General features: G+C 66.7%; 2 protein-coding genes across 2 annotated transcripts in view; one reads left to right on the top strand and one right to left on the bottom strand.

Moving 5' to 3' along the window:
• LOC308063763 (SCO-spondin-like) overlaps positions 1-5699 on the top strand; it is a 31721-nt gene extending 26022 nt beyond the window's left edge. Inside the window, 15 exon segments of the mRNA XM_080387145.1 lie at positions 19-299; positions 390-436; positions 571-852; positions 946-1107; positions 1203-1319; positions 1540-1678; positions 1780-1982; positions 2428-2601; positions 2697-2824; positions 3225-3370; positions 3491-3537; positions 3609-4105; positions 4191-4327; positions 4676-5126; positions 5201-5699. Of these exon segments, the coding sequence (XP_080243271.1) occupies positions 19-299; positions 390-436; positions 571-852; positions 946-1107; positions 1203-1319; positions 1540-1678; positions 1780-1982; positions 2428-2601; positions 2697-2824; positions 3225-3370; positions 3491-3537; positions 3609-4105; positions 4191-4327; positions 4676-5126; positions 5201-5653 (3264 nt within the window). The 3' untranslated portion in view covers positions 5654-5699.
• Positions 5700-12882: 7183 nt separating this feature from the next.
• Positions 12883-27208, bottom strand: LOC308063762 (uncharacterized protein). The gene is made up of 9 exons (XM_080387144.1): positions 26760-27208; positions 26121-26253; positions 25563-25667; positions 24198-25230; positions 20243-20796; positions 18743-19063; positions 18153-18257; positions 17019-17129; positions 12883-15511 (listed from the first exon to the last, which is right to left on the bottom strand). The coding sequence occupies exons 1-9, from the start codon at positions 27054-27056 to the stop codon at positions 14112-14114; spliced, it is 4059 nt and encodes a 1352-aa protein (XP_080243270.1). The 5' UTR covers positions 27057-27208; the 3' UTR covers positions 12883-14111.
• Positions 27209-27448: the final 240 nt, after the last annotated feature.

Raw genomic sequence — 27448 nt, 5'->3', positions numbered from 1 at the left:
GGATGAGCTGGGGCACAGCCCCACAGGATCGGGGGCCAGGAGAGCCTCTTCCCCGCATGGCCGTGGCCAGGGTCAGGTGCTGATGCCCAACTGCTGCTGAAGAGGCAGGAGGGGTGGGGGTTGGGCTGTGGGGAGCAGATCTGCCCCCCTCACCCCCCCCTGCCATGGCCCCTATCCTGGCAGGGGCTGATGGAGCAGTCTGGGGGCTGCTTCCCCCCCACCCATTGCGGCTGCCTGCACCCCAGCAGCCCCCAGCCCCTGGCTGCTGGTGACACTGTGCTGCTGGGCTGCAAGGAGTGGTGAGTGGGGTGGGGGGGCACTGGGGGGCAGCCCCTCATGTGGGGGGCTGGGGGGCCGCGCCATGGCTCACCCACTGTTCTTCCCCACAGCATGTGCCAGAATGGGACCCTGCAGTGCAGCAGCGAGGGCTGCCAGGGTGAGTGCGGCCCCCTGGGCCCCCAGCCCCTTCCCCCTGCTTGGGGACCCCCTGTATCCCCCCTGGGTGGGTGCGCTACCTGCCCCACACATGGGGGGTCCCGAGGGGTTCCCAGCGGCTCCGTGTCCCCCCAGGGCTGCTACCACTGAGCCCCTGGTCGGAGTGGGCGTCCTGCGGCCCCTGCCTGCCCCTGACCACGCTCGACCCCCGTGTCCTCGCCCAGCTGCTGGCCCAGCCGGTGCAGCAGTGGCTGGCGGAGGGGACACCAGCGAGGGTCTCGGCCCTGGCTGCTGTGCAGCATCGGTACCGAGCCTGCCTGGACCCCCAGACCGGGCTGCCCTGGGGTGGTGACGGGGCCGCCTGCTCAGCTGAGCTGCGGCAGGAGCGGCTCTGCCCGGACCCCCACATCTGCCAAGGTACTGGGGGGCTGCGGGGGGCTGCGGGTGCTGTGCAGTGCCATGCTGTGCCGGAGGTGTCCCCATGGGGTTGGTGCCGGCTGTGTCCCGCAGACCTCTGCCTCTGGAGCCCCTGGGGGCCCTGGGGGCCCTGCTGGGACCCCTGCGGTGGGGGCTACCGCCTGCGCCAGCGCCGGCCCCAGCACCCGGAGGGTGGTCAGCGGTGCCGCGGTGCCCGCTCCCAGAGCGAGAGCTGCAACACCACCGTGTGCCCAGGTAACCCCCAGCGCCCTGGGACCCCCGTGTGGCAGGTGAGGGTCGAGGTGAGCGCTGTACCCCCGCTGCACCCCAACACCTGGCCGTGTGCCCAGGGGAGGTGTGCGAGAAGCAGGCACGGGTCTTTGCCGCACCCTGCGCCAACACCTGCCCCCGCGCCTGCGCTGACCTCTGGCCCCATGTCGAGTGTCTGCAGGGCCCCTGCGAGCCGGGTACGTTCCCCCCCCGGCCCCCTGCAGCCCCATAGCACCGTGCCCCATCCCACAGGGCGGCCGCCAGAGCCCCCTGCCTCACAGCACTGGCTGCACCAGGAGCACTGGTGCACCCACCCCTTGCTCCATCTGTCCCCACGACGGGGTCCCCCAGTCCCGCAGGGGGCTCGGGGCCACCCACAGCATCCATGGGTGCAGCCCCACTGCTCTCTGCCCCCAGGGTGCCGGTGCCCCCCGGGGCAGCTGCTGCAGGACGGGGCGTGCGTGCCCATCACCGAGTGCCGCTGCGGGCTGCCCGGCACCAACAGCAGCCGGGAGCTGCAGCCGGGACAGGCAGCTGAGCTGGAGTGCCACAGCTGGTGGGTGCCACGGTGGGGGCATGGTGGCAGGGTGGGCACGGCTGTGCCACCTGGCAGAGCCCCCGGGCAGGATGCTCATGCTGGCGTGGCTCCCGATGCAGCAAGTGCCAGAACGGGACTCTCACCTGCCCGGCTGCGGCATGTCCCTCCTATGGGCCTTGGTCCCTGTGGAGCCCCTGCTCCCGCAGCTGTGGCGGCGGCAACAGCTCCCGGCACCGTGACTGCCAGGAGAGCGCCAGAGGGGTGCCCTGCAGTGCTGAGGGCACAGAGGAGACGGCCAAGTGCAACCCACAGCCCTGCCCTGGTGAGTACCACCATGGTGGGCTGGGTGATGGGATGGTGGGATGGTGGGATGGATGGTGGGATGGCAGGATGGTGTGACAATGGAACAGTGGGATGGATGGTGGGATGGTGGGACAGTGGGATGGTGAGATGGACAGTAGGACAGTAAGGCAGTGGGATGGATGGTGGGACAGTGGGATGGTGCGACAGCGGGACAGTGTGATGGCAGGATGGTGGGATGGATGGCGGGACAGTGGGATGGTGGGATGGCAGCATTAATGGTAGGATGGTGGCACAGTGGGACAATGGAATGGATAGTGGGACAGGAGGACAGTGTGACAGCAGGATAGTGGGACAGCAAGATAGCAGGATGGATGCTGGAGAGTGTAAGGATTGATAGCAGGATGGTGGGACAGTGGGATGGTGGGATGGCAGGGGCTGGTGCTGAGCCCCTGCTCCCCCTGCAGCAGGTTGCCAGCTGAGCCCCTGGTCCCCGTGGAGCCCCTGCAGTGCCAGCTGTGGCGGGGGCACCTCTGAGCAGCACCGGGAGCTGCTGCCGGGCCCAGGGGGCCAGGATGAACCGTGCCCCCTCCTGCCGCTGCTGCTGCACCGCATCTGCAACCCCCGCAACTGCTCGCCGGGTATGGGGGGGGCCAGCGGCTTTGCCAGTTGGGCCACGGGTGTTGGGCCGGGGTGGGGGGCTCCTGGCTGCAGCTGCCACCTCCTCACCCTGCAGAGTGCCCCGGTGGGCAGGTGTACGGGGACTGCGCCAATGCCTGCCCCCGCACCTGCACCCACCTGCGCCCAGGGACAAGGTGCTTGCCGGAGAGCTGCCAGCCTGGCTGCGCCTGCCCGCCCGGACAGGTCCAGCTGCATCCCCAGAGCCCTCCCCACAGCCCCTGGGGACCCCTGCCACCATGAGGACCCCCTGCCACCCCAGGGACCACCCTGCCATTCACCTCTCCAGGGACCCACCACCACCTTGGGAACCACCCTGCCACCCACCTTCCCATGGCCACCGTGCCACCCCAGGGACACCCCTGCCACAAACCTCCCCATGCCCCACCTGCCACATACCTCCCTGGGGACCCACCACCACCCTGGGAACCCCCTGCCACCCACCACCCAGAGACCCTCCTGCCACCCACTTGTCTGCTCCTCACCTCCTACCCAGAACCCCTCTAGGCTGGGGGTCCTGGGGGGCTGGGATGGCTCAGCCCAGGCTTGGGTCAGGGGCGTCGGGTCACTGCTGGGTGTCGCACAGGTGCTGCAGGATGGGGCCTGTGTCCCCCCCGAGCAGTGCCGCTGCCAGCTGCCCCCCACCCTGCCCGGGGCCCACAACCTCTCGCAGGCGCAGGCGCAGCAGGAGCATGCACCGGGCAGCCGCATCCAGCATGGCTGCAGCAGCTGGTGGGTGCTGCAGCCCCTGGCATCGCCCCCTGGCATCGTCCCATGGCTGCCTCACCCCTGGAGGGGCCGAGCCAGAGTCCGGGGGCTCAGCGGGTGCTGATCCCCTTGTTCTGTCTGCAGCGTCTGCATTCGCGGTGCCTTCAACTGCTCCCAGGAGGACTGTGATGGTGAGACCCCTGTCCCTGTCCCTGTGCTGCAGCCCCCATGTCGCAGCCCCCACATCTCACCCCCTCTGCAGCGGACTGCCTGTGGTCCCCATGGTCCCCCTGGTCCCCCTGCTCGGTGACGTGCGGGATGGGCGAGCGGGTCTCCCACCGGCACCTGCTCCGGCAGCACCTGTACAAGGGGGCAGAGTGCCTGGGGCCCCCCACCCGCCGGACCCTTTGCAGCCTCCCTGCCTGCCGTGAGTCTGCCACACCGTGCCTTGACCCTGGGCAGGAGGCGTCAGGGGGCTGCGGGGTGCCGGGGCTGCGGTGCCTGTGCCGGGGTGTCAAGGCACTGGTGCCATGCGCTGTGTCATGTGCAGCCTGCCCGGTGGGTGAGCGCTGGCAGGGCCCCCATGAGCCGGCCGGCTGCCAGTGGAGCTGCCAGGAACTCTCCAGCGACCCCCCCAGCAACTGCAGTGGCCCCCCCACCCCCGGCTGTGCTTGCCAGCCTGGCCGCTACCGCAACAGCACCGGGCACTGTGTGCTGGCCGCCCACTGCGAGTGCTGGCACCGCGGGCAGCTCCGCCAGGTGAGCACTGCAGGGGGGCTGGCTTGGGGGTGCCCCGCTGCACCCTCTGGTGAGGCTGAGGCCCGTCTGTCTGTGCCCCCCCCAGGCTGGCAGTGAGTGGCAGGAGGGGTGCGAGACCTGCCGCTGCCTCGACGGGCAGGTGGCCTGCGCCGCCCGGTGCCCCCCCCTCATTTGCCCCGAGGTGTGGGGCATGCGGGGGGAGGGGGCCCGCGTGGGGAGGGGGCATGAATAGGGAGGGGAAATGTGTGGGAGGGGGTATGCGTGGGGAGGGGGCGTGTGTGGGGAGCATGCATAGGGAGGGGGCACACGTCGGGAGAGGGCATTTGGGGAGTGGGGAGGGGGCATGTGTGGGGAGAAGGCATGAGTGGGGAGGGAGCATGTGGGGGGGCACTTGTGGGGAGGGGGCACTTGTGGGGAGGGGGCATATATGGGAACAGAGCACTGGGGGGGAGGCATGCATGGGAAGGGAGCACCCGTGGGGAAGGGGCACGCATGGGGCTGGGGTTCATGTGGCACTGGGGCACGTGTGGGGAGAAGACACGTGGGGGGTCACGTGTGAGGAGGAGTCGTGTGTGGGGAAGAGACACCTGTGGGGGGGGGGACCCGTAGGGAGAAGACACCTGTGGGGGGTCATGCATGGGGAAGGGACACTCGTGGGGAGGGGTCACCTGCAGAGGTCGCGCATGGGGAGGGGACACCCGTGGGGGGGTCAGGCGCGGGGCTGAGGCGGGGTCCGCAGGGCGCGGTGAAGGTGCGGGACCCGGGCGGCTGCTGCCCCGTGTGCCGGGAGGAGTGGCCCGGTAAGTCCCCGCGGGGCCGCGCTGCGAGTGGGGGGGCCGCGCGTGGGGCACGGCCGCCGCCAGCATCCCGGCCGTGCCCCGCCCCCGCAGAGGACCCCCCCTCCTCCTGCCGCCGCTTCACCGAGCGCCGCACGATCGCGGCGGGACCCTGCGCGCTGCCCGGTGTCGAGGTCGCCTATTGCGCCGGACGCTGCCGCTCCCGCACCGCCGTCACCGCCGAGGTTAGCGGGGGGGGGCAGGAGCTGGGGTGGGTTCCCGGTGCCGCCCCGCCACCGCAGCTGCCCGCCCCCCGCAGGAGCCGTACCTGCAGAGCGTCTGCGAGTGCTGCAGCTACCGGCTGGACGCCGGCAGCCCGGTGCGCGTCCTGCAGCTGCCGTGCCCCGCCGGGCCCCCCCGCGCCGTGCTGCTGCCGCTCATCCGCGCCTGCCACTGCGGCCGCTGCCCGGGTGAGCGGGGGGGGGGGGGCTCCAGCCCCCCGCGGGGTGCGGCATCCCGAGCCCGCCCGAACCCCTCTCTCCCTCAGGCGGGGATTTCTCCCGGCGCTGAGGACCCCCCGGGATGTGCCCCGTCCCGCCCCGCCCGGCAGCGAACCTGCGGGAAAGGCCCCACACCGGCACCCGGCGGGGGGGGCGGGGGGCTCGGGTGGGGACTGGGGGATACTGGGAGGGTGACCGGGGGGACTGGGAAAAGCCTGGGGGAGGTGACCGGAGGGGGAGACTGGGGGAACTGGGAAGGGCTCCGGGAGTGACTGGGGGGACTGGGAAGGGTTCAGGGAAGAACTGGGGGGCACTGGGAGGGGGACTGGGAAAAGCTTGGGGGAGGCGACCGGAGGGGGAGACTGGGGAACTGGGAAGGGCTCCGGGAGCGGCTGAAGGGACTGAGAAGGGTTCAGGGAAGAACTGGGGGGCACTGGGAGGGGGACTGGGAAAGGCTTGGGGGAGGTGACCCAGGGGGCAGACTGGGAGAACTGGGAAGGGCTCCGGGAGCAACTGGGGGGACTGGGAAGGGTTCAGGGAAGAACTGGGGGGCACTGGGAGGGGGACTGGGAAAGGCCTGGGGGAGGCGACCCAGGGGACAGACTGGGGGAACTGGGAAGGGCTGAAGGAGGAACTAGGAAGGGCTCAGGGTGGGACTGGGGGGCACTGGGAGGGGGACTGAGGGCACTGGGAAAGGCTTGGGGGAGGCTACCAGGGGGCAGACTGAAGGAACTGGGAAGGGCTGAGGGAGGGTCTGGGCAGGATCAGGGAGGGTACTGGAGCAACTGGGAAGGCCTCAGGGAGGGACTGGGCGGCACCAGGGAGGGGACTGGGGGAACTGGTGAGGTCTGGCGGAGGGACTGGGGGAGGATCGGGGGATGAAGGGGGACCAAGAGGGTCCAGGGGGAACTGGGGGTCACAGGGAGGGACTGGGGTGACGGGGGGGGGGGGGGGGGTACAGGGGGTGGCTCAGGGAGGGGCCAGAGAGAGGGTTCAGATGGACCGGGAGGGGCTGGGCGGGACAGGGAAGGACTGGGGGGGACACGGGAGGAACCGTGAAGGGCTCAGGGAGGCCAGGGGCACCGGGGGGCCACAGCAGCAGCCTCACGGCAGATGCGCAGCTGGGGGGGGGGCCCACATCCCGCCCCCTCCCCAGAGTGTCCCGGAGGGGGGGGGCGGGCACTGGCTGTGGAAATAAAGCTCACGGTGGGGGAACGCTGGGAACCAGCAGCAAAGTGCAGCAGCGTCTTTAAAAGGGGCCCCAGTGGGCTCGGAGGTGGTGACCCCCTCCCTTCCCCCCGGGACCACCACCCCAGCCCGTGATACCCTTGGGCTGGATGAAGGTGAAACGACCCCAACCCCCTGGTTCCTTATGCACCAACATGCAGCTCAGGGGTGGGGGCGGGGGCAGGGGCCAGGGGCTCAGGGTGGTGCCTTTGGGCCAGTCCCGCTGGGGGCTGCTCACCGGTGGGTAATTGGGGGGGGGGGGGGCAGAAGTGGCACCCACCGATCCACACTTATGGCACTAACGGATCTATGGGTGGCGGCATGTCCTGGGTCTGGCTGCCTTTAGAAATGGAGACAGGCCCTCTCGGGGGGGGGGGGCTGGGGGTGTTTGGGGCCCTCTGGGGGCTTTTGGTGAGGAGCTGGGGGGGCAGAGTGGCTGCAGGGGGAGTGGGTGATGTGACTCAGATCGACTGTGTTTGCGGGGATGGAGACCGCGGCAGTGCCTGGGATGCTGTGAGGGGGCTGTGGCCTGCTGAGGGGGCTAGGGGCTGCTGGAGGGGGGGGGACGATGACACCCATCCCGGCTTTCTTGGTGTGACACCTGCAAACTCCTTCACTGGCTGCCACTAACCCAGCTCTGCAGGAGCCCCTGACCTCACCCTAGCCCAGCAACGCCCCCACCCAAGCTCTGTAACCCTCCCCAGCTCCACAGGCCCCCCAGCTCAGCAGCCCCCCTAAGCCCAGCAGGTCCCACCAGACACACACACACACACACACACAGTTCCACAGCCCCCCAAGCCCAGCAGCCCCTGCCAGACCCACCCCAGCTGCCCAGACCCATCTGAAGCCAAATCTGAGAGCTGAGCTTTGACTGATGCACCCACCAATCCCCAGCTCCAGCTTTTTTGGGGGAAATAAAGGGAAATTTGGAGCACAAGTGGTTTTCTGCTTCTGTCTGATTGAAAAAAAAAAAACAACTAAAATTACAAACAGCTGATGGGAAGAGCAGTTGGGTCTGGGAGGGTCCGGCACCTCTCGCCAAGATGAGCCCCCAACCCTCGGGACGCTGCTTCAGCCCTGGGCAGACCCCACCGCTCACTGCTCCTGGCTGGGCAAGGGGCTTCCTAGGGACGAGCAGGGGGATGCCCGCCCCGGCGCTGCTGCAGCGCTCCTTGCTTGTCCTCAGCGTTGAGAAGACTTTTATTTACTTTCCCGGTGGAAAAATAAAGCAGCACCTTCCTCTCTGTCCTGTAATCCATCCTGACTGCACCGTGGGTTATTGCGCTTCCCCCATCCCAGCAGCTAGTCCCGCACCCATGGCTCTACCGCAGCAGCTGCCGGTGCCGTGGGGCCCAGCGTGGTGGGGAAGGGGCTGCGGTGACAGCTCCCCCACCGGCAGGTGCCATGTGTCCCCAGGGAGCGGCTGAGGAGGAGGCGGCAGCCCACACCTGTGAGGATGCTTCTCCAGGCTCACGTGTGGCTGCTCTGGTGGCTGGTGCTGTGGGTGACCCCCCCGCAGTCCCCCCCTGCAGCAGCCCCTCGCACCCCAGGGACCCTTCAGCAGCAGCTTCAGGGGGCAGTGGGCTGCAGGGGCAGCCACGGGCCGGGGGTGCCATGGGTGCGCTGGTGGGCCAGCATGATCCACTCATCTTGAAACCGCTTCTTGTGGCTGCTGCGCTGGTAAGGATTGACCTCCGCCCACCCCCTGCTGGGGGCGGACACCCCCGCCCCATCCCACCAGCCACCCTCCAGCATGGCCAGCAAGCCCCTGTGCACCCGCTGGTGGCTCTTCAGGTGCTGCTTCTGGCTGCAGGTCTTGCCGCACTCGCCGCTTCTCACCGGTGTGGATGTGCTGGTACAAGGTGAGGGTCTTCTTGTCCTGGAAGGCCTTGGGGCAGTGGGTGCAGGCGAAGGGGTACTCCCTGCTGCGGATGCGCTGGTGGCTGACCAGGTTGTGCTCCTGGCTGAAGTGGTGGCCACAGTGGCTGCAGGCGAAGGGCTTCTCGCCAGTGTGAATGCACCAGTGGCTCAGCAGGTGATGCTTCTGAGTGAAGTGCTTGCCACAGTCGGCACAGCCAAAGGGCTTCTCCCCACCGTGCACCTTCTGGTGCGATGCCAGGACCTGCCTCAGCCAAAAGCAGCAGCCACACTGCAGGCAGGGGAAGGGCCATGCCGCCATGTGCATCTGCTGGTGTTTCCACAGGTCCCGGCTCTTGCCCAAACTCTTCCCCCTCCACGCAGCTGCAGGGCTCTTGGGGGCCAGGGGCCTGCAGGGCGGCAGCGGCTTGGCCAGGATGCCAAGCTGGTGTCAGGGGGTGTCCGGCTTCCTGGCGTGGGTCTTCTGGTGACACGAGGTCCCCTTGGAGGGGAAGCCCTTCCTGCAGCAGGGGCAGCCAAAGGGCCGCTCGCCCATGTGGCTCCGCTCGTGAATGGCCAGCGCTGTCTGGCTCTTGAAGCTCTTGTTGCACTCGGGGCATGTCGGGGGGGGGGTGTCTTCTCCAGCAGCTGGGGGGTGGGGAGCAGGTGGTGGTGCCCCAATGGGCCCCCCTGGCTCCTGCCCAGCTGGCTGTGAGCCAAGCACCCCTGCCGCCTCCTGCCCCACTTGGGCAGCACAGTGGGTGTCAGCATCCCTGCAGGGACCCCCCCAGCCTCCCACTGCCTCCAGGCATCACTGGCTGCTGGGGAGGATGGAGGGGTCAGTGCTGGGGCTGAGCACGTGGGACCACTCCCCGTGGGGAGCAGCACAGGCACCCTGCCAGCCGCCCACCCTCCCCAGTGTATGGAGCACCCAAGGCCGAGGGGACAATGCTGGCAGATCCTCCCCCCCCTCCCCCAGCGCCCTAGTACCTGCCTGGGATGGGAGTCCAGCGCCTCTGCTGTGCCCCGGGGGGTTTGACATGCATGGTGTCTCTTCTCGCTCCATCTTGCAGATGATCTCAGGCTTGAAGGCAGGCCAACCTGTCCAGGCAGAGAGCCAAGGACCCCCCACCTGCACCCCTGGGACGGCTTGCGGCCCCCTCAGCCCTGCACCTGCAGCCCCCTTGCCCCTCGCTTTCGGCACCCCAGCAGCTCTCCCTCAGGCAGGATGCTGGGGAGGCCTCAGGGTGGCGTGGGGGGCTTAGGCTGGGCAGGAGGGAGTGTGGTGGTGCTGAGAGGGGGTTGAACGCTGTAGAGGAATCATAGAGGAATGACGGCAAGTTAATTAACATTGATAATATACAGCTGTGGGCTGGCTTCAGGGGCGGTGGGCTGGCTGACATGGATAAGGTGCAGCTGTGGCTGGTTCCTGCTGAGTAGTTAAATAGCTCTAAGGGGGATGGAAGGGGAGCACTGGGTGAAGGGAGACCTGGAAGAAGCAGAGGGAGGAGAGAGAGTGTCTTGGAGGTAGGAGAGACAAGGGGAAGGATGCAGGTGAGGCAAGAAGCAGAGGGACTGGGCTGAAGAGGATGAAGAAACAGCACAGACAGTAGATGAACTGTTGAAATCTTGTGGGGGATTGGTGGCTGTGCCAGGGCAAGGTGTGGGAGCTACTTATTGAAGTTAACCTGGTATGTGATGGTAAAAGCCTTGTTACAGCTGGCTAGTTTGTTAGTGCTGTGACAGAACCCCAGCACAGGCTGCCAGTGGGGCAATGCTCCAGGCCGGACAGGGCTGGGGGCATTTGGGTGATGCCCTTAACATGGTTTGGCTTTTGGTCAGGCTTGAAGTGCTCAGGCGGGGGGGAGGGCATATGATTATTGGTGTGGGGCCCTTCCCACTGAAATAAGCCATCCCGCACCACCCCAGGCCTGCTCCCAGTTGGAAGCTGCCTGGCTGGGTAAAACCTGCCGGCTGCTGCAGCAGTGCTTGGGCAGCACCAGTTGCTGCTAGCTTTTCTATTTTAGGGCCCCCAGCCGATGAGGGGGGATTCTGGCTCAACCCTGGCCCAGTAGCACTGGAGAGTCCTCACCTAGCGAGGTTACTGCCTGGTAGTTGTCCAGCATCACCTCCGGGTAGAGCCGCAGCTGCCATGCCACCAGCTGTGCCCGCACCTCCGGGAAGTACGCGGCCATGTTCTCACACGTCACTAGCACCTGGAGCGAGTAGCATGCCTGGCTCAGTGCTGGCAGGCGCGCTGGGGGCAGTGGCACCACGAGGAGCGCTCGGAGCATCCCATGCCAGTGAAGGCAACGGGTGGTGCAGCAGGGTCACTGTGGCATGGGGGGCTCGCTCGGCCTGTCCCAGGTGGGGGGAGCCCACCAGCTGCACCAGGAGAGGGCAGACTGGCAGGCCTGCGGGGGTTCCCCGTGACCCACGCAGAGCAGCGGGGACCTGTGCCGCACACCGGAGCCCTCGCCAGGGCAGGGTGCAGCTCTGCGACACCAGGCCTGGCAGCAGGCATGCTCCTGCCCACGGTGTGGCTCGGCAGGTAATGCTGGGGGTACCATGCACCGTGCCAGGTCTCCAAGCGCTTCCCTCCCACCTTGTAGCAACCGGACCCCTGGCCCTGGGGGTTCTGCACCATGGCACCAACCACAGGGAGCTCAGCCTGTGGCACGCTGGCTGCCATGGCTCTGCATACTGGCAGCAAGGGGCGAGCAGCTGGGCTTATGGTGTGTGCCAGGGCAGTGCTGGCACCCACCTCACCAGAGCTGTTGGCGAGCGGGCAGGGGCACCCACTGTGTATCTGGGAGGGTGGAGGTGGGATGTGCTGGACTTCACAGGAGCTTCCAGTCCCGTGACCAGCTGCACCAGCACAGCAAGGATGGCTGTTCCATGCCAAACACAATATTTGGACTAATGAATTGGGGCAGAATGCACCCACACACCACTGGCTGCACTGCCCCAGGCCCCAACAACCACCAGCACAGGTACCGTCCCTGAGCCCATTGCCTGCACCGCCGGCCGCGCTGGCACAGTGGTGAGAATTGCCAATACAGACAGGGGTTTGGGGCGCTCCTGGTGCCCCAAAGCTGGCTATGTCCATCTGGGGGGGCTGACCATCCATCCCTCCATCCTGGGGGGCTAAACATCCATCTGGGGTAGCAGGGGGGCTGAGCACCCATCTTGGGGTACTGACCATCCATTCCCCCCCCAGTCTGGGTGGCTGACCATCCACCCCCCCACACCCTGGGGGGCTGAGCACCCTTGGTGTGTGGGAGTGCAGTGCTCCCCAGGCCGGATGGGGGGGGCCGCGGGGGAGGGCAGTGGGGAGCCCGGTGGGGGGTGTTTGCAGCAGCCCTGAGGGTGGTGGGGGCAGTGCCCACCCCAGTACCGCAGGCTGCCACCCCTACCTGTGCCGAGAGAGGCAGCCCCGGGGTGGGAGCGGCACATCAGCACGGTAGGCACCGGTGCCCACGGGAGGTGTAGTCCCACCGGTGGGAGACCAGCTCCCGCAGCGCCCTGCCTGCCCCCATGGCGCCAGCGCAGGGATGGGGGGGCACCCCCTGCCCCGTCCCCACGGGCCCACTGCAGGGATGTCCCCCCCCCCACACACACACACACACACAAGCTGCAGAGATGCAGGTGCCCCCCCACCCCCAGGGATGAGGGTGCCTCCCACAGCCTTGCTGCAGGGATGTGGGTGCCCTCCCCCCATGCTGTGAGATGTGAGTGTCCCCCATGCTCCCACCCTTAGGGACGCCTGTGCCCCCTGCGGCCCCCCACTGCAGGGCTGTGAGTGGCCCCCCCCGGGGTGTGTGCCCCCCCTGGTCCCACTGCAGGGCTGTGGGTGCCCTGTTGTGCTTTGGGCACTGCACTGGGGGCAACCTCTCTGGGGGGTTGGGCATGGGGCACTACCTGTGTCAGGACAGCAGCTGGCTGAGTGGCCCCCTCACACCTGGGCCTGCACTCAGGGCTTGAGCTGTTCTTTTCCTTCTTCCTCTTTTCCTTACAATTTACAATTTTTTATTATTCTTTCATTATTAAACTCTTTTGATGCCGACCTCCGGGGAGATGGGCTGCATGGTGCTGCCCAGGTCAAAGCGTGGTGGGTAGCAAGGCAGGGGCAGCTGGGGGATTCTGCACACACTGGGCTGTTACCATGACCCAGTGGCTGCTGGCCATGCATGTGATGCTTGCAATGCTTGGGTGAGTGGTTCCTTCCTGGGCCCCGTGCTGCCAAGGTGCCTTCCTGTGAGCCAGGGCGGGGGGCGATGCTTCTGTCCCCCCCAAGCAGGTCCACAGTCGTGGATGGGGCTGGGTGCTGGGGAGAGGCAGTGGGACCCCCTGGCAAGGAGGGATGAGGGGTCCCACCTCTCCCACGGGGGGTGAGCAGAAATAAGCAGCAAATGGGTTCTCTTATATTTGCACTTTTTATTAGTGTCTAGGTTAGGAAAAACCAACAGTGCCATAAATACATGTGGTCCCTGCACACTGTGTCCCATGGTGGGGGCTCCTATGTGTCAGCTAAGCCACCAGCTGTCCTTTGTCCCTGGCAGCTGCAACACGCCCCAGCCCAGCACTTGCCCCCCATGGGACTCTGCATGGTCAGGAAGGGGTTAACACGCCCTCCGGGAGGCAGCACGTAGTGTTACCCCCCTTTCACAGATGGGGAAACTGAGGCAGGGATGTGACAAGCATAACCTTGAGCCCCAGGGCAAAGCTGTGGAGACAGCCAGGTCGGGGTCCCTGTGTGCCCCAGGGCCTCTTGCCTCCATGGCCCCTCCAAAATCAGCCCCCCCTGCAGAACCAGTGGCCGAGGGAAGAGGTTTGCCCCCCAGCAGAATACTCAGGTTTCCATCAAAGCCCCAAAGCGCAGGGCCCTGCTCCCCGGCACACAGCAGGTGCTGGGGCAGGAAGGGAGCCAAACCCATGCCTGACGGGACTTTGGGGGGACAAAGAGGGGTGCTGGCTCACCCCCGCACAGGGGCTGGTCACTGCGCACAGAGCATAGTGGTGAGGGGCTGTGCCTGGTAGCCATGGGCTCCTCATTGAGTCCAGCATCCTTGATGGGGATGAGGGGAAACAGGGGTGCTCAGCCCCAGACCTGCCCCATTCCCCCAGCTGCACCTGGCCCCTCAGCACAGGACGGGGTGGCCGCACCTGCCACAGCACAGATGGTGGCACCGGCATTGGGGACAGCAAACCTGGCAAGGGGACCCATCTCTTCACACCTACTCGTTGTGATCCACTTTGAAAAGGTTTCCAACAGCAAACAGGACGGCGGACTCTCGGGTCGGGGACAACATCTCCTGTCATAATAGAAAGCCCCCCATCACCTGGGGGTGTGATTGGTGCTGGTGTGGTGGCAGGCCACCAGCCCCGCACGCCCAGGGTCCCAGCCCAGCTGCCTGTCCCTGCCACTGGCCCCTGGCCCGCGCCATGGCAGGGCAGCCCCTCTGGCACTGCTGAAAGCCAGTGGCATCCTCAGCCGGCGCCTCATCCCCAGGACCCGCCAGTGTCCCATGGCACTGGCCCTGCAGCGGGGCCAAGTCTCTGACATTGGTTCCTCCTCTGGCTGCTTGAGCCACGGGGATGTGCCACAGGCAGGACCGTGGGCTGTCCCTGCTGCCACCAGCCCTCCTACTTGTACTTAGACAAGGCTTCCAGTGGCACCGGAAGCTGGGCGCAGGACATGAGGAGGGGGTGCACGGGGAGGAAGGGGTTGAAGGACTCTCCCTCCTGGTAGCAGGAGAGGATCCTTTCCTCTGTGTGCACGCCCTGGTGCACTGTCAGCTCCTTCTTGTGGCTGAAGATCTTGCCACACTCAGTGCAGGGGTAGACCCGCTCCACTGTATGGGTGAGGTGGTGGGTTCGGAGGTTGCCCTTGTACTTGAAGCTCTTCCCACACTCCAGGCAGGTGAAGGGACGCTCGCCAGTGTGGATGCGCTTGTGCTTCATCAGCGTCGTCTTCAAGTTGAAGGTCTTGCCGCACTCGGGGCAGATGAAGGGTCGCTCACCGGTGTGAATGCGCTGGTGGGTGATGAGGGTGCCTTTGCGGTTGAAGCTCTTGCCGCACTCAGTGCAGGTGAAGGGCTTCTCGCCGGTGTGGATGCGCTGGTGCTTGATCAGCTCACCATTGTGGCTGAAGCTCTTGCCGCAGTCGGTGCAGGCAAAGGGGCGCTCGCCGGTGTGGATGCGCTGGTGCCGCGTCAGGTCACCATTGCGGCTGAAGCTCTTGCCGCACTCTGAGCAGCCAAAGGGCCGGTCGCCGATGTGGATTTTCTGGTGGAGGATGAAGGTCTTCTTGGCACAGAAGCCCTTGCCACACTCAGCACAGATGAAGGGGCGCTCACCACGGTGGATCTTCTGGTGGGTGATGAAGTTGGCCTTGCGGTTGAAGCTCTTGCCACACTCAGTGCAGGAGAAGGGCTTCTCGCCAGTGTGGATGCGCTGGTGCAGGATGAAGGTCTGCTTGGAGCAGAAGCTCTTGCCACAGACTGTGCACTTGAATGGCTTCTCACCGGTGTGGATGCGCTGGTGCCGCATCAGGTCACCCTTCTGGCTGAAGCTCTTGCCACAGATGGTGCAAGTGAAGGGCTTCTCGCCTGTGTGCACCCGCAAGTGGGTGATGAGGTTCCCCCGGTGCTGGAAGCTCTTCCCACACTCACTGCAGGTGAAGGGACGCTCGGCTGTGTGGCCACAGGGACGCCGTGCCGGCTCGGTACCGGAGGCCGTGGCACTGCCCACCCCGCAGGCAGAGGGAGGTTTCTGCGGGGCGCTGCTCACTGGCACCACCGGAGCTGTGCCCCTCTCCAGGCAGAGCACCCAGGGCTCGGGGGCAGCCCGTCGTTCCCTGGGCACTGCCGGGCTGCACCGGAGCTCAGCAACGGTGCCCTGTGCCTGCTGCACCGTCCACTGGCTGACACGGGGCCAAGGTCCAAGCGAGCCCCCCAAGGCAGCCCCCAGGCTCTTCTCCAGCTCAGCTGCCTCTGGCTTCACCTCCTCTGGCTCCTCCTTGGGTCGCTGCTCGCCGTCAGGGCCTGCCAAGAGAAGGTGACCCCACCGTTACCTGCCGCAGCTCCAGAGATCCCCTGGGAGACCCCTGCAGCCACATTCAGCCCCTTCCCGCAGCCCCCCTCAGGGTGTCCTAGCACGGGCTGGGCAGAGCTGCACCCACCCCCACAGGCACCGAGCTGCGCCCACCTCTGACCTGTCCCGTGTGATGGAGCAGCAGGACAAGGCCGCCCTGCCCTCAGCACCCAGCCACGCCCATGCCCGCTCGGGCCCACCGCCGGGTCCCAGCACACCCGAAGGTGCCATGTGCGATCCCTCCCCCACAGCCAAAATGGCGCAGATCCCCCCGGCCTAAGCCCAAGTCCCTGTTCTGCGACGGGGGGCACCTCTGGAGCCCTGAGCCGGGTGGCACCAGCACATGCCAAGCAGAGTGGCAAGGCTGGCACAGCAGCGTCACTGTGGGGTCAGTTTCAGGAGTTCGGGGCAGGGATCCCAGGGAGTGAGCAGGGACAGGGATGATTCCTGGCTGCCGAGGCTGCCCAGAGAGGCAGAAGCGCAGCACAATGATCTGCCAGCACCTGCATGACCAGCGGCTTGCCCAGACCATCTGGAATGTTGCTGGGAGTGGGACGGGGGGCTTCGGGGGCCACGTCAGGTGCAGCCCCAGCCCTGGGGACAGTTGCTCCCCCAACCACTGAAAGCCATCAGCGAGGCTGCCCTGAGCCCACCACGCAGCCCAGGCTCAGCTCCTACAGCTGAGAGGCTCTGGGGACACCCACATGGCTCCAGGGACACCCGCGCAGTCACCTCTGCCTGCTGCCAGCTCACAGCCAAGTCCCAGCCAGGACTGGCGCGGGGAGCACAGGCACCGCACACCATGTGTGAATTAGGCTCGTGGCAGGGTCACACCAAACCCCGAGGAACACTGAAATGCCAAATAAAGCTGCAAACATAAAGATGAAAAATCCATCCTGCAGCTGCGACCAGCATCGCCTGCCGGTGCTGCCCATGACCGCCCACTCGCCCTCCAGCCCACGGCTTCCACCGCAGCCTCACTCAGCACTGTGGCCACCTTGGCGTGTTGCCTGGCAGTGGCTCCATGGTGACAAATGCCAAAGGTCCCCACTGAGGAGGGCGGCTGCCTTCCCCTTCCACCACCTGCAGCGTACAAGGGGAGCAGGGGTCCCGGCACAGCGCCGCACCACCAGCCCCCCAGCCCCAGCCGAGGGCACCACCGAAGGCTCTGGTCCGGTTCAGGGGCTGTTTCCAGCCAAGCCTGGTGGCGCCTGTCCCTGTACCAGCTCTGGCTGAAGCTTTCAGCTTCCACTGGCTTCCAGACTCCTTCCCCGAGCCTACTGCGCCCCTCCTCGCCCTGCCCCGTAAGGACATTTTGGCCAAACCCACTGCTCAGGCAGCGCTTCAGGACCCTGCGCCCTGGGCTCCCAGCAGAGTGACCGGCACCAACACCGGGCCACTCGCACCCACACCGGGCCACTCGCACCCACACCGCCCCCATCCCCCCCCGGTGCTCACCTGCGCCGCCGCAGTGGCTGGGAGCACCTGGGCCAGCCAGATCCTGGGGACACCCAATGTGTGACTCCTCCTCTGGCTCCACCTTCACAATGACCTCGGGCCTGGCATCACCTGCACGTGGAGAGCGTGGTGCTCGGTGGGCGCAGGCAGCTGCCAGTGGGCTTTGGGCCCTGGCTGGCAGCACTGCCGGCAGGGAGGGCAGGGCTGGGCTCTTATGGGACCTCACTGTCCCCAGGGTGGCACAGGACAGTGTCACCATGCCCTGGGTGGCACAGATCAGAGTGCCACCATCCCCAGGGAGGCACAGATCAGAGTCTTGCCATGCCCAGGGTGGCACAGGACAGAGTGCCACCATCCCCAGGTGTAGAAGAATGGCTGCAGAAGCATGGCCTTGGAATCTCTGAAGATCTGCACAGTCCAGCCCTGGTATTAGAGTAGGCCTGTAATCAGAATTGTGCTGAAGTTGCTGTGCTGAAGTTAACAAGAAAGGTGGCCTTGAGCTATTCTTGAATCCTGAGACCAAGTAATTAGGTTGTGCCAACAGGCCGTGGCTGTAACAAGCTACAGCTGCTGGGAAAGCAGGTGCAGGGCCAAGCAAGATAGGGACCAGTATGGGAAAATAGGGAGTAACAAACCACAAGGCTGAAGCACAGCAACACAATTAGCTACATGGATAGAATGCTTATTTTAGTCATGATAATTAGGGGTGTGAGAACCGCGCGTGTTTAGAGACTACTAAACAATTATGTTTCTGCTTTACGAATATGCATGTGTATCGGTTCTATATAAGTAGTGTTAGAAACTAATAAAGTTGAGCAAGATGCGTAACTCATATTGAGTGTCTTCTTGACTCCAGCAAACCCTTCTTCCAACACCCAGAGAGGCAGGGGACAGTGTCACCATCCCCAGGGAGGCAGGGGACAGCCACAACAGGCAGAGTTTCCAGGCAGGCAGAGCAGACAGCATCAGGCCAGTGGGCAGGTGAAGTGGATCAAGGTGCTTGGCTGGGTGCCCACTGCCGAGCTTGACTCCCTGCCCAGCCCCCCACCCACCCTGGCCCCCAGCCCCTCTCCTGCAGCCTGCAAAGCCTTGGAACACGCCAGCTGCACTCCCCCGGACCCCAGCTCCACTCACCGGCAGCATGGTGGTGCGGTGCGTCCTGCTCCTGGCAGCCGGGGCAGCCGCTGCCGTACACCTCGGCCCCAGGCTCGCTTTTGATGCTGGTCTCCGCTTTGATGCCTGCCAGGGGGAAAGCGCAGTGTGTCTGCTGTGGGGACAGACTCTGTGCTTGGAGATGTCCCTGTGCTCTGTCAGTGCTGACACTGGCTCCAGGCACCACTTGCAAATCCTGGGTTCCCAGGAGCTCCCCACAGCCACTGGGTATCTCCTAGTGCTGGGACACTCCTGCGGGAAAGGAGGTGGGTGCCCTGGCCAGAGAGCCCTGGGGAACCAGGACACCTGGAGTCATCAAATATTTGTGCAAGAGAAGGAACCACCCCGTTTCCTCCAGGAGGGAATACCTGGTTACTGATCAGCACTGGGCACATACTGTGCAGCGGCCTTTCCCATGTTCCCACACAGATATCGCCCTAAGCAGTCGGTACGGGATGCCACCCACAGCAGTTGGCATGGGACACCAGCCACAGCAGTTGGTATGGAACCAGGGACTCAATCCCCCAGGGGCTGCGGGTCTTGCTGAGCCCCCAGCCCCTTGCTCTGCTCACCAGTGCTGGGAACCCTGGGGACAGTGGCATCCAGGCCCTGGTGACAGCTGACGTAGGACTCATCCTCTGGCTCCGTTTTCACCACGATCTCACGCTTCACACCAGCCCAGCCCTTTCCTGAGGAAGACAGAGCTGCACTCGGGCTCCTGGGCAGCACGGCGTCATGCCGGCAGCTGCGAGGTCCCTGTGGTGCCAGGGCAGCCAGGTCCCCGCAGGAGCTCTCGGCAGCCTCACCTGTGTCACAGGCATCCGGCAGGTCCCCCCTCCACGACTTCTCCTCTGGCTCCATCAGTGGGGTCCTGGCACTGCCTCCAGGAGAAACTGCCCGAGTGATGGGAAAGTCTCTTCCAGCCTCCCCTCATCCCCTCCACTCTGGCAGCCTGGGCTGTGCCAACTACCCCTCTGACCCCTGCCCCAGACCCCAGTTGCCCCCTGCCCATCCCTCAAGGAAGGTGGCGCGGGTGTGATGCGGCACAGGGTGGCACAGGATGGTGCCAGCTCACCCTACCATTGCCCAAATTGCCACGTGCAGCAGCCATGCACCCCCGCAGCCCCCCCAGCCCCCGTGCCTCTGGCTTCCAGGCCAGGCGAAGGCAAGCATCGTGCCAAAGTCACCAGCAGCACCGGGGCCCAGACCCGTGCGCAGGGCCTGGGGGGTGCAGGGGTGCACCCCACCCCGGTGGCTCTGGGCAGGGCAACGGGCCCCTTGGGTGCTCCCCAGACATCATGGCACGGACCACCGAGCGGTTCGGGGAGCGCCACCAGCGCTGGCAGGCGGGAAGCCGTGCGGGGCCTCGCCCCCCCCAGCCCTCCTCCTGCCTGGCTGCCCGCCCCCGCGGGCGGGGGTCCTGCCACGGGCAGCGCCGGGCAAGCGGGCACAGGGCTGGGGGCTGCCTCCGGTGCCCCCGGCCGGGGGATTGCGGCGGAGCTCCGGGCAGGGGCCAGCCGGGAGCCGCAAGCCCGCAGCTCTCCGCGGGGCCACGGGGAGCCCCGGGTGCTGCCCCTCACCCCGCGGGGCAGGGGGCCGGGAGAGGCGGCCACGCCGCCCACCCTGCGTCACAGCAGGGTTGGGGGGACCCCCCTCGGGTCGCTGCCCCCCCCGGCCCCCCTGGTCCCGCGCCCCCCTCCCCGCCCGGCCGGCGGTGGCGGCCCCCAGCGAGCACGGCCCGGACTGGAGCTCGTCCCGGGGGCGGGGGGTGTCGGGGGGCGGGGGCTCAGCCAGGCACCAGCACCGCCGCGGGAGGCGGCCGGGCCCCGGTAGCCCCGCACGCTGTACCCCTCGCTCCCGGTGCCCCCCGCCTGGCCCGATGCCCCCCTCCCCGTGTCCCCCCCCGCCCCCGCCGCGCCGGTGTCCGCTCTCCCGGTACCCCCCCACCCCGCCTGCTCCGGTGTCCCTTCTCCCGGTACCCCCCCGTCTCCGGTGCCCCCCTCTTGGCGTGTCCCCCCCTCGCCTGCTCCGGTGCCCCCCCCCCCCCCGTGCCGCGCCCCCCCCGCGCTCACCGGGCGCTGCCGGCGCGGGCCGAGGCCGCAGGACGCGGCGGGCGCGGCAGGACAAAGGCTCCGCCCGCTGCCTGCCGGGAGCTGTAGTGCGGCCGGGGCGGGGGCGGGGGGCACTGGGGGCGCGGGGCACCGGCGGTACGGGGCGGGGGGGCACCGGGAGGTGCGGGGTACCGGCGGTACGGGGCGGCTGCGGTAAGGGGTCGCAGCCAGCCTCCGCCTCCTCCCCGCTGCCTGCTGGCTCCCGGGGAGCGGTGGCTGCTGCCGCCCTCCTTGGACCCCCCGGCTCAGCGACGGGCTGTGGGGACGGGGACACCCGCCGGGACGCGGTGTCCAGCCGCCGAGGGTCGGCCAGAGGGGCCCCGGCGCCCACGGCGCGGGCGGCGGCTTCGGGGCGGTGGGGCTGGCGGTGGGGCGCGCAGGGTGAGCAACCGGCCAGGCAGTCAAGGGCATAGGTTGGGTGCCCGGCGGCAGCCACCGGTTTGCCAGCTCCTGGCACCGTGCTGGGCTGCGGCCACGGGACGGGTGCCCACAGCCCCTGGGGAGAGTAGTGTTGGCTTTGCCATTACTGTGCATTGTTCCATGGCTGGTAAAAAAGCAAACGGTGGGGTGTCTGGTGAGTGGCTGGGCAACATGAGCAGGGCAGGGAGGCGGTGTGCGTTCTCCACCAAGATGAGCACCACAGTGGGCAGCACCGCCGCTCCTGGGGCTCCACCACCAGCCATCACTTAGCACCATGTTATAGAGTCGTCGCCAAGCTCTGCTGGGCCTGGGAGCTCTGGGCAGACAGTGCGAGCAGGTGTGCGGGGCGGCCATGCCCTCCACGTGCAGCTGCAGCTCCGGCCTCAGTGCCCCCAGAGCAGGGCTGGGGAGCAACACCCGTGGAGTGGGGCTCCAAGCACCCACCGCCAGCCATGGGGCCAGGGGCTGCACCCCTGCGCCTATTCGTAGGTGCTAGTAAGTACAAGGAACTACTAACAAGTATGAGCAAGGACTAGTAAGCAGTAGTAAGTGCAAATAAGTACACCTGAGTACTAACATACTTGTATTTTCCAAGCATTTTCCAGCTGGAGGGAGGTTGAGCGTCCCATGCCAGCAGCAGAGGCCCGCGCAGGATGGACCCCTGCCCCAGGGCAGCCCCCCCAGACTGAGTTTGTTTCACTGCAAAACTTGGACTAGCCTCTGACAGAGGGGCCTGGTGGCCATTCCTGGCTCCCTGCACCAGTGCACAGCATGGCCACTCCAGTGACGAAGGAGCCAGCACCAAAATGGCAAGTGGCTGTGGCACTGCCTGCCCAGCCTCAGCCACCGGTCCCACAGCTTGGCTAGCAGGGAGCAGGCAGGGCAGCATGACCCTGCAGCAGGCAGGGCACAGGCAGGGCAGCATGGCCGGTGCACGGTTCCTGGTGTCACAGTGGGCAAGCGCAGGGGCTCACTGAGCCAGCACTTGCCCCTGCTGGGCTGGGGGGCTGCCCCAGTACGCGAGCACTGGCTGCTGCAGCCCCTCTCTGATGCATGTTGCCTTCGAGGCCATAGTTCAGAGAACAGCACAGCATGCTGTATTGTATTGTACTGTATTATATTACATTATGTTATATCATGTTATGTTATGTTACATTTCAGCTGGAAGGGACCTACAGCAACTACCTAGTCCAACGGCACCTAGTCCCTCCAGCCCTCGGGAACAGACACCTTTGGGGGTCCCTGGGCAATGCCAGGCCAAGGACTGGGGAAGGCTGGGCTGAGCAGCTGGTCCCGCACTGGAGAAGGAGGAGGAAGAGGAGGAGAGCAGCGTACTTGCTCACTGGGTGCTGCTGTGGCACTGGCAACTACTCATCCAAACCAACAGCCACGTTCCTGTCAAAGCAATTTATTAAATAATGAGCACTGAGGGCATGGTGCTCCGTGACTTCAAATACACCAGCAGACTGCCACTTCCCTGGGGACAGGGGAACCACTGCTGGGTGGTGCCCGAGGGAAAAGCCACAACCTGGGCTCAGTGGCCATGCTCCCCAAGACTGGGAGAAGCAACCCCTTGCCCCAGGCACTGCCCCCATCTCTAATGTACAAGGCAGCTCAGAATGCAGTGGGTCCTAGGACGCTCCTGGGGACATGTCAGGGCACCCAGGACGACTCAGCCCTTTGTGTCGTGTCATCAGCCCTGCACAGTTTAGGGAACCCATTTTCTGAAAGGTGGCTTTGATCTCAGGGGTGTCCTTCACTGCCTTAAGGATTGTGTCCCACCCTCACCCCGCCGGACCCATGCCACCATGCCCATGCCAAGCCAGCTGCCCCACCGAGGCACTCAGGGGCAGGGAGGTGAGCAGCACGCACAGACCCTTGAGTTGCAACCACTAAAATCTGCTTTTTGCTTCAGCTCCTGCCAGTGAGTGCTGGGACACGAGCACACAGGGGATGCAACAGGCCCGGAGGAGCTGGGCAGCCAGCAGCACCATCTCTGAGGAAAATACAGCTGGATTTCTGCGCCCAGGCTCCACCACTCCACAGCACTGGCACCTTCTGCTCTGGGGACCAGCACCACAACGTTTGGGGAGCAAAAGCCGTGCCCTCACTGCAAGTGGGAGCCCCAACACCAGCTCCAGCCACAGCCTGGCCCATGTGCTGGGCCTGCCGGCAGCCCGGTGTGCCCACAGCTGCAGGGATTACAGTGTCCTTTGACAAGTGATCGGGCACACTCATGACACCCTATTCCAGATGTTTCACGTCCAGGGCACGGGGCCATGCATCCATCTCCCTGCCAGGCACCCCAGCCCTCAGGCCATGTGGACCCTGGCACAGCCACCTTCCAAAGGCACACAGGGACTCTCACCCTCAAGAGATACCCGGCATGGTGACCACTGCTGTGCTCACAGGCCCTGGGACCACGATGCCGTGACAGTGGGAAACTCCCCACACCAGCTCACCACAACCTGGCACAGCAGACCCCGGCGCACTCCTCCCAGGAGTGATGGGTAACCGTGTCCCCAAGCATCGCCAGGAGCTGCTCAGGGCCCTGCTCCACACCCTGGCAGCAGAGTGGCCACAGAAGACAAGCCTGGGGGGTCCCACTCCCACCTCAGCTACCCAAGTGCTGCCCCTCCCTTTGGGCAGCGCTACGGGGCAGGAACAACCCCACACACACGTGTCTGGGCTTGGGGACACTGGTACAGGGACAGCTGTGTCCCCACAAGGACCCCCAGGAGCTGCCCCATGCCTCCGAGCCCTGTGGGGGAGGGATCACAGCCTGAGCCCCAGGCAGAGCTGGGACAGCCCACCAACCCTGGGTTGGCCGTGCTCCAGCAGACCAGGGGTCCCACTGGCTGGGCACATGGCCATGCTCTGCACCCCAGCTTTGTACTGCAGGGTCCCCAGGCCCTGCACACCCAGCTTTGGGCAACTCACAGCCCCAGCTGGGCTCACAGCTCCCGTGGAGCCTGGCACAGCTCTGCTGGTGAACAGCCCCACCTGGGCAAGGGGACAGGGGACAAGGTGGCCACCCCAGCTTCGCCCAGCCCGTGCCAATGGGCAGCGCTGCTGGGAGTGGGTCGGGATGGGGGTCTGTTCATCCCCCAAGCCACCCAGCCCACCCCCGGCACTGCTCTGAGGGGAAGACCAGGGCGCTGGGCAGCAGGGAAAGGCTCTTGGGCTGCCACCCCCAGCACAGGATGGGGCCCTTCCACCCCACTGCCAAAGACCAGACCTCACACGGGCATCGTTCTCTTCTGGCTTTAAATACAGGGCACCAGTGGGACTGGGGGAACTGAGAAGTGCCTTGGAGGGAATTTTTTGAGGTCCAAAGGAGTGCGGAGTGGGGCTCACAGGTCCTGGATGTGCCCTGGGGCTGAGCGACGGGGCAGGCAGCAGGCAGAGCACCGCAAAGTCACATCCTCTCCCACCCTGCCACAGCCTTCATGGCCCCTCGGCACAGGGATAAGCCCCCAGTCAAGGTGGCCGCAGCTACTGCTGGCAGTCCTGAGGGTCGTCTCCCGCCCTGAGGGTCCCCTCATCCCCCTCCCCGTGCACTTGTTGGTGCAGCAGCAGCCTGCTCTTGGACCTGAAGCCCAGACAGCACTGGGAGCAGGAGAAGGTCTTGTAGCGCCGGTGGAGCTTCTTGTGCGTGATGAGGTTGGCCTTGTTGCAGAAGGACTTGTCGCACTGGGGGCAGGCGAAGGGCCGCTCGCCTGTGTGCACGCGCTGGTGCACCAGCAGGTTCCCGCTGCGGCTGAAGCCACGGCCACAGTCGGGGCACTTGTGGGAGCGCTCCTGTGCATGGCTGCGCTGGTGGATGATCAGGCTCTCCTTCCAGCTGAAGCTGCGGTCACAGCGCCTGCAGAGGAAGGGCCGCTCCTCGGAGTGGGCAGCCCGGTGCTGGCTCAGGCTGGCCTCGTCCTCAAAGCGCTTCTCGCACTCGGGGCACTTGCGGCACACAGCGCCAGCGTGCCCCTTGCGATGCGCCTGCAGGTCACGTTTATGGCGGCAGCTGCCCTGGCAGAGTGGGCAGGCGTAGCCGCTGTCACCGCCGTGGCTCGCCCGGTGCCGCAGCAGGTCCCCTTTCAAGCAGAAAGTCCTGCTGCACCCCATGCAGGTGTGCCGGCGCCGGCCCCGGTGCTTCTTGTGTGTCAGGAGGTTGCAATGGTGGCGGAAAGCCTTGCCGCAGGTGCTGCACTGGTAGGAGGGCGCTGGGCGCATATGCTCACGCTGGTGCACGCTCAGCCTGGCTGCATCCTCGAAGCTCTGCCCACAGATGCCGCAGATGAGGAGCCCCCCACCCCCCTCCACGGGCACTTCCAGCAGCTTCTCCCCCTGCTCCCACCCCGGCAGCGCCTGTGGGGCATCCCTGGCCAAGGCCCCCGGCACCATGTCGCACCAGCCAGAGCAGAGTGTGGGGTACCCCCACTCCTCGGCTGCCCTGGCTGGTGATGCACACGGGACCCAGCGTCCCCGGTCGTCGTCCTCAGACAGGTCCTCGCCGGCAGTCCTGCCCCAGGCAGCTGTCAGGAACAGGGGCACAGTCATGGCGTGGATGTCCCGTCACGGGGGCACCACCAGATTCGCGATATTCCCCATGCCCACAGCACCAGCCCCTCATCCACCGCGGCCTCCCCTTGCCCCTGCAATGCCCGTGGGACAGCTGGGGCTGGGGGGCCAGGGTGGGACATCTGAACCCACCCAGCGAGGAAGTCAGGTGGAAGCTCGCGTCTGCGGGATCTGGCCGGGGCCAGGTGCCTCATGCCATGCTCAAGGCTGCCGTCTCTGGCTACATCGGCACCAATTCCCCAGCCCAGAGCCCCCAGCCACACGGAGCGTCCCTGCAGTCACTCACGGGTGCCAGAGGCGTTGGGAGCTCTGCCGTCCCCCCTGCCGATAGGGACACCCCCATGTGACTCTTCTCCAGGCTCCATTCTGTGGATGCGCTTGGATTTGAAGCCTGTGCGGGAGAGAGGAACCTCAGCATCCCCCAACCGCCCGAGGGGTGTCACTGTCACCGGGGGCCGTGCCCCAGGGATGCCGGCTGTGGGAGCAGTGGGGCCAGGGGGCTGCCACGTCTGGGCCCTGGGGAGTCACTGGCGCCAGCCCCAGCCATGGCAGCAAAGCAGGGGGGGGCCAGGGTGGAGGGCAGCGGGGCCGGGGTACCTGCAGCAGTTATTCCTCACAGACCAGGGACGGACTCGGCAGGCCCGGGGGGGGGCAGCGGGCACGCCACGGTCCCGCTCTGCATGGAGAGACGGCAGGTCGAGCTCTGCCCGCGCGGCTGGCCCGAGGGGCTCCAGCTGCAGACCCCCGGCTGAGCCCGTGGACCCCCGGCTGAGCCACTGGCCGTGCTCCCAGCCCGGCAGCGCTGCCGGCTCCGTCCTGGGGCGCCCCCGGCGCCCCCGCTTACCTAGGCTGGCTACCAGGTCGTAGTTGTCCAGCATCACCTCCCGGTAGAGCCGCCGCTGCCACGCCGCCAGCTGTGCCCACTCCTCGGGGGAGAAGTACACGGCCACGTCCTCGAACGTCACCGGCACCTGCTCCTGCAAAACAGGGCGGGGGCTGAGGGGCCGCCGGGGCTGAGGGGCGCCAGCCGCCCCGTCGGGGGTGCCAGCACCGCGCCCCCGCCCTGCCACGTCCCCACCGCCGGGCCGCCTGCCGCTGGGCTGCCGCGGCCCCGCTGTGTCCAGCCGGGGGGTCCCGGCTCCGCAGCCAGCCCCGAGGGTCCCGCCGCCCCAGACCCGGGGCCCCCACCGCCGAGCCCGGCCAGGGCGGCCCGGGCCACAGCCTGCCTGCACCGGGAGCGGGGCCGGAGGTTGCGGCAGCTGCCGGGGGGCTGCAGGCCGGAGCCCAACCCCCCCACGGGCACCGGCAGACGTGGGGCCGGGGGCTGCCCGGGACCCCCCCATGGCCACAGGCAGACGCGGGGCCGAGGGCTGGCTGCCCGCCACCCCGCCCCCGGGCACCGGCAGCCGCAGACCCGGGGGGCTCCGTCCGGTGCTGCCGCCGAGCGCGGCCCGACCCCCCGCTGCCTCCCGCCCGGCCTTACCCGCTGCATCGCTGCCCGGGCCGGCGGCTGCGACGCCCGAGCGCGCCCCGGCCCGCAGCCGCAATGGCGCCGGCCCCGCCTCGGCGCGCCCGGAAGGGGCGGTGGGGACGCGGCGGCGGCGGGCGGGAGCCGGGCCGCCGGGCACGGGGACCCACGGGAGCATCGGCCCCGGGCGAGGGGATCCTCGGGCGAGGGGATCCTCGGGCGAGGGGATCCTCGGGCGAGGGGATCCGCGTACCAGAGCATCCTGCCCGGGCGCGGGGAGCCCCAGGTGGGGGGAGCGCTGGCGCCGGGCATGGGGAGCCCCCGGCAACGGCCGTCCCGGGCACTGGGAGCCTCGGTCCCAGCGGTGGGGAGCCCCGGGGACCGGGAACCACAGGGAGCACCGGCCCCGGGTACCAGGGCTCACGGGGAGCGCTGGTGAGGGTGTTTGTTGAGCCAGTTGCCAGAATCAGTGAACAAAGACAGACCCAGGGAAGAGGACACAGTTGTGCTCTTTGGAAGGAGGCCACGGGAGCCACAAGGGAAACTAAGATACAGGACATCGTCAACAGAGCTTGTGGCCTTGTAGATAAGGGAGCTGCTGAGCTGCTGTGTCTGTGCAGTAAAAAAGAGCCACATGACAAATTACTGAGCACGGTTACAGGCTGGTACGTCAGCCCGCTGTAAAGGTATGAAAAGGCTCGCTT

The sequence above is a fragment of the Falco punctatus genome, assembly GCF_963210335.1.
Source record: "Falco punctatus genome assembly, chromosome: 4".
Lineage (NCBI taxonomy): Eukaryota > Metazoa > Chordata > Aves > Falconiformes > Falconidae > Falco > Falco punctatus.
The sequence above is the reverse complement of the archived record's forward strand: the minus strand, read 5'-3'. Positions and strand labels throughout refer to the sequence as shown.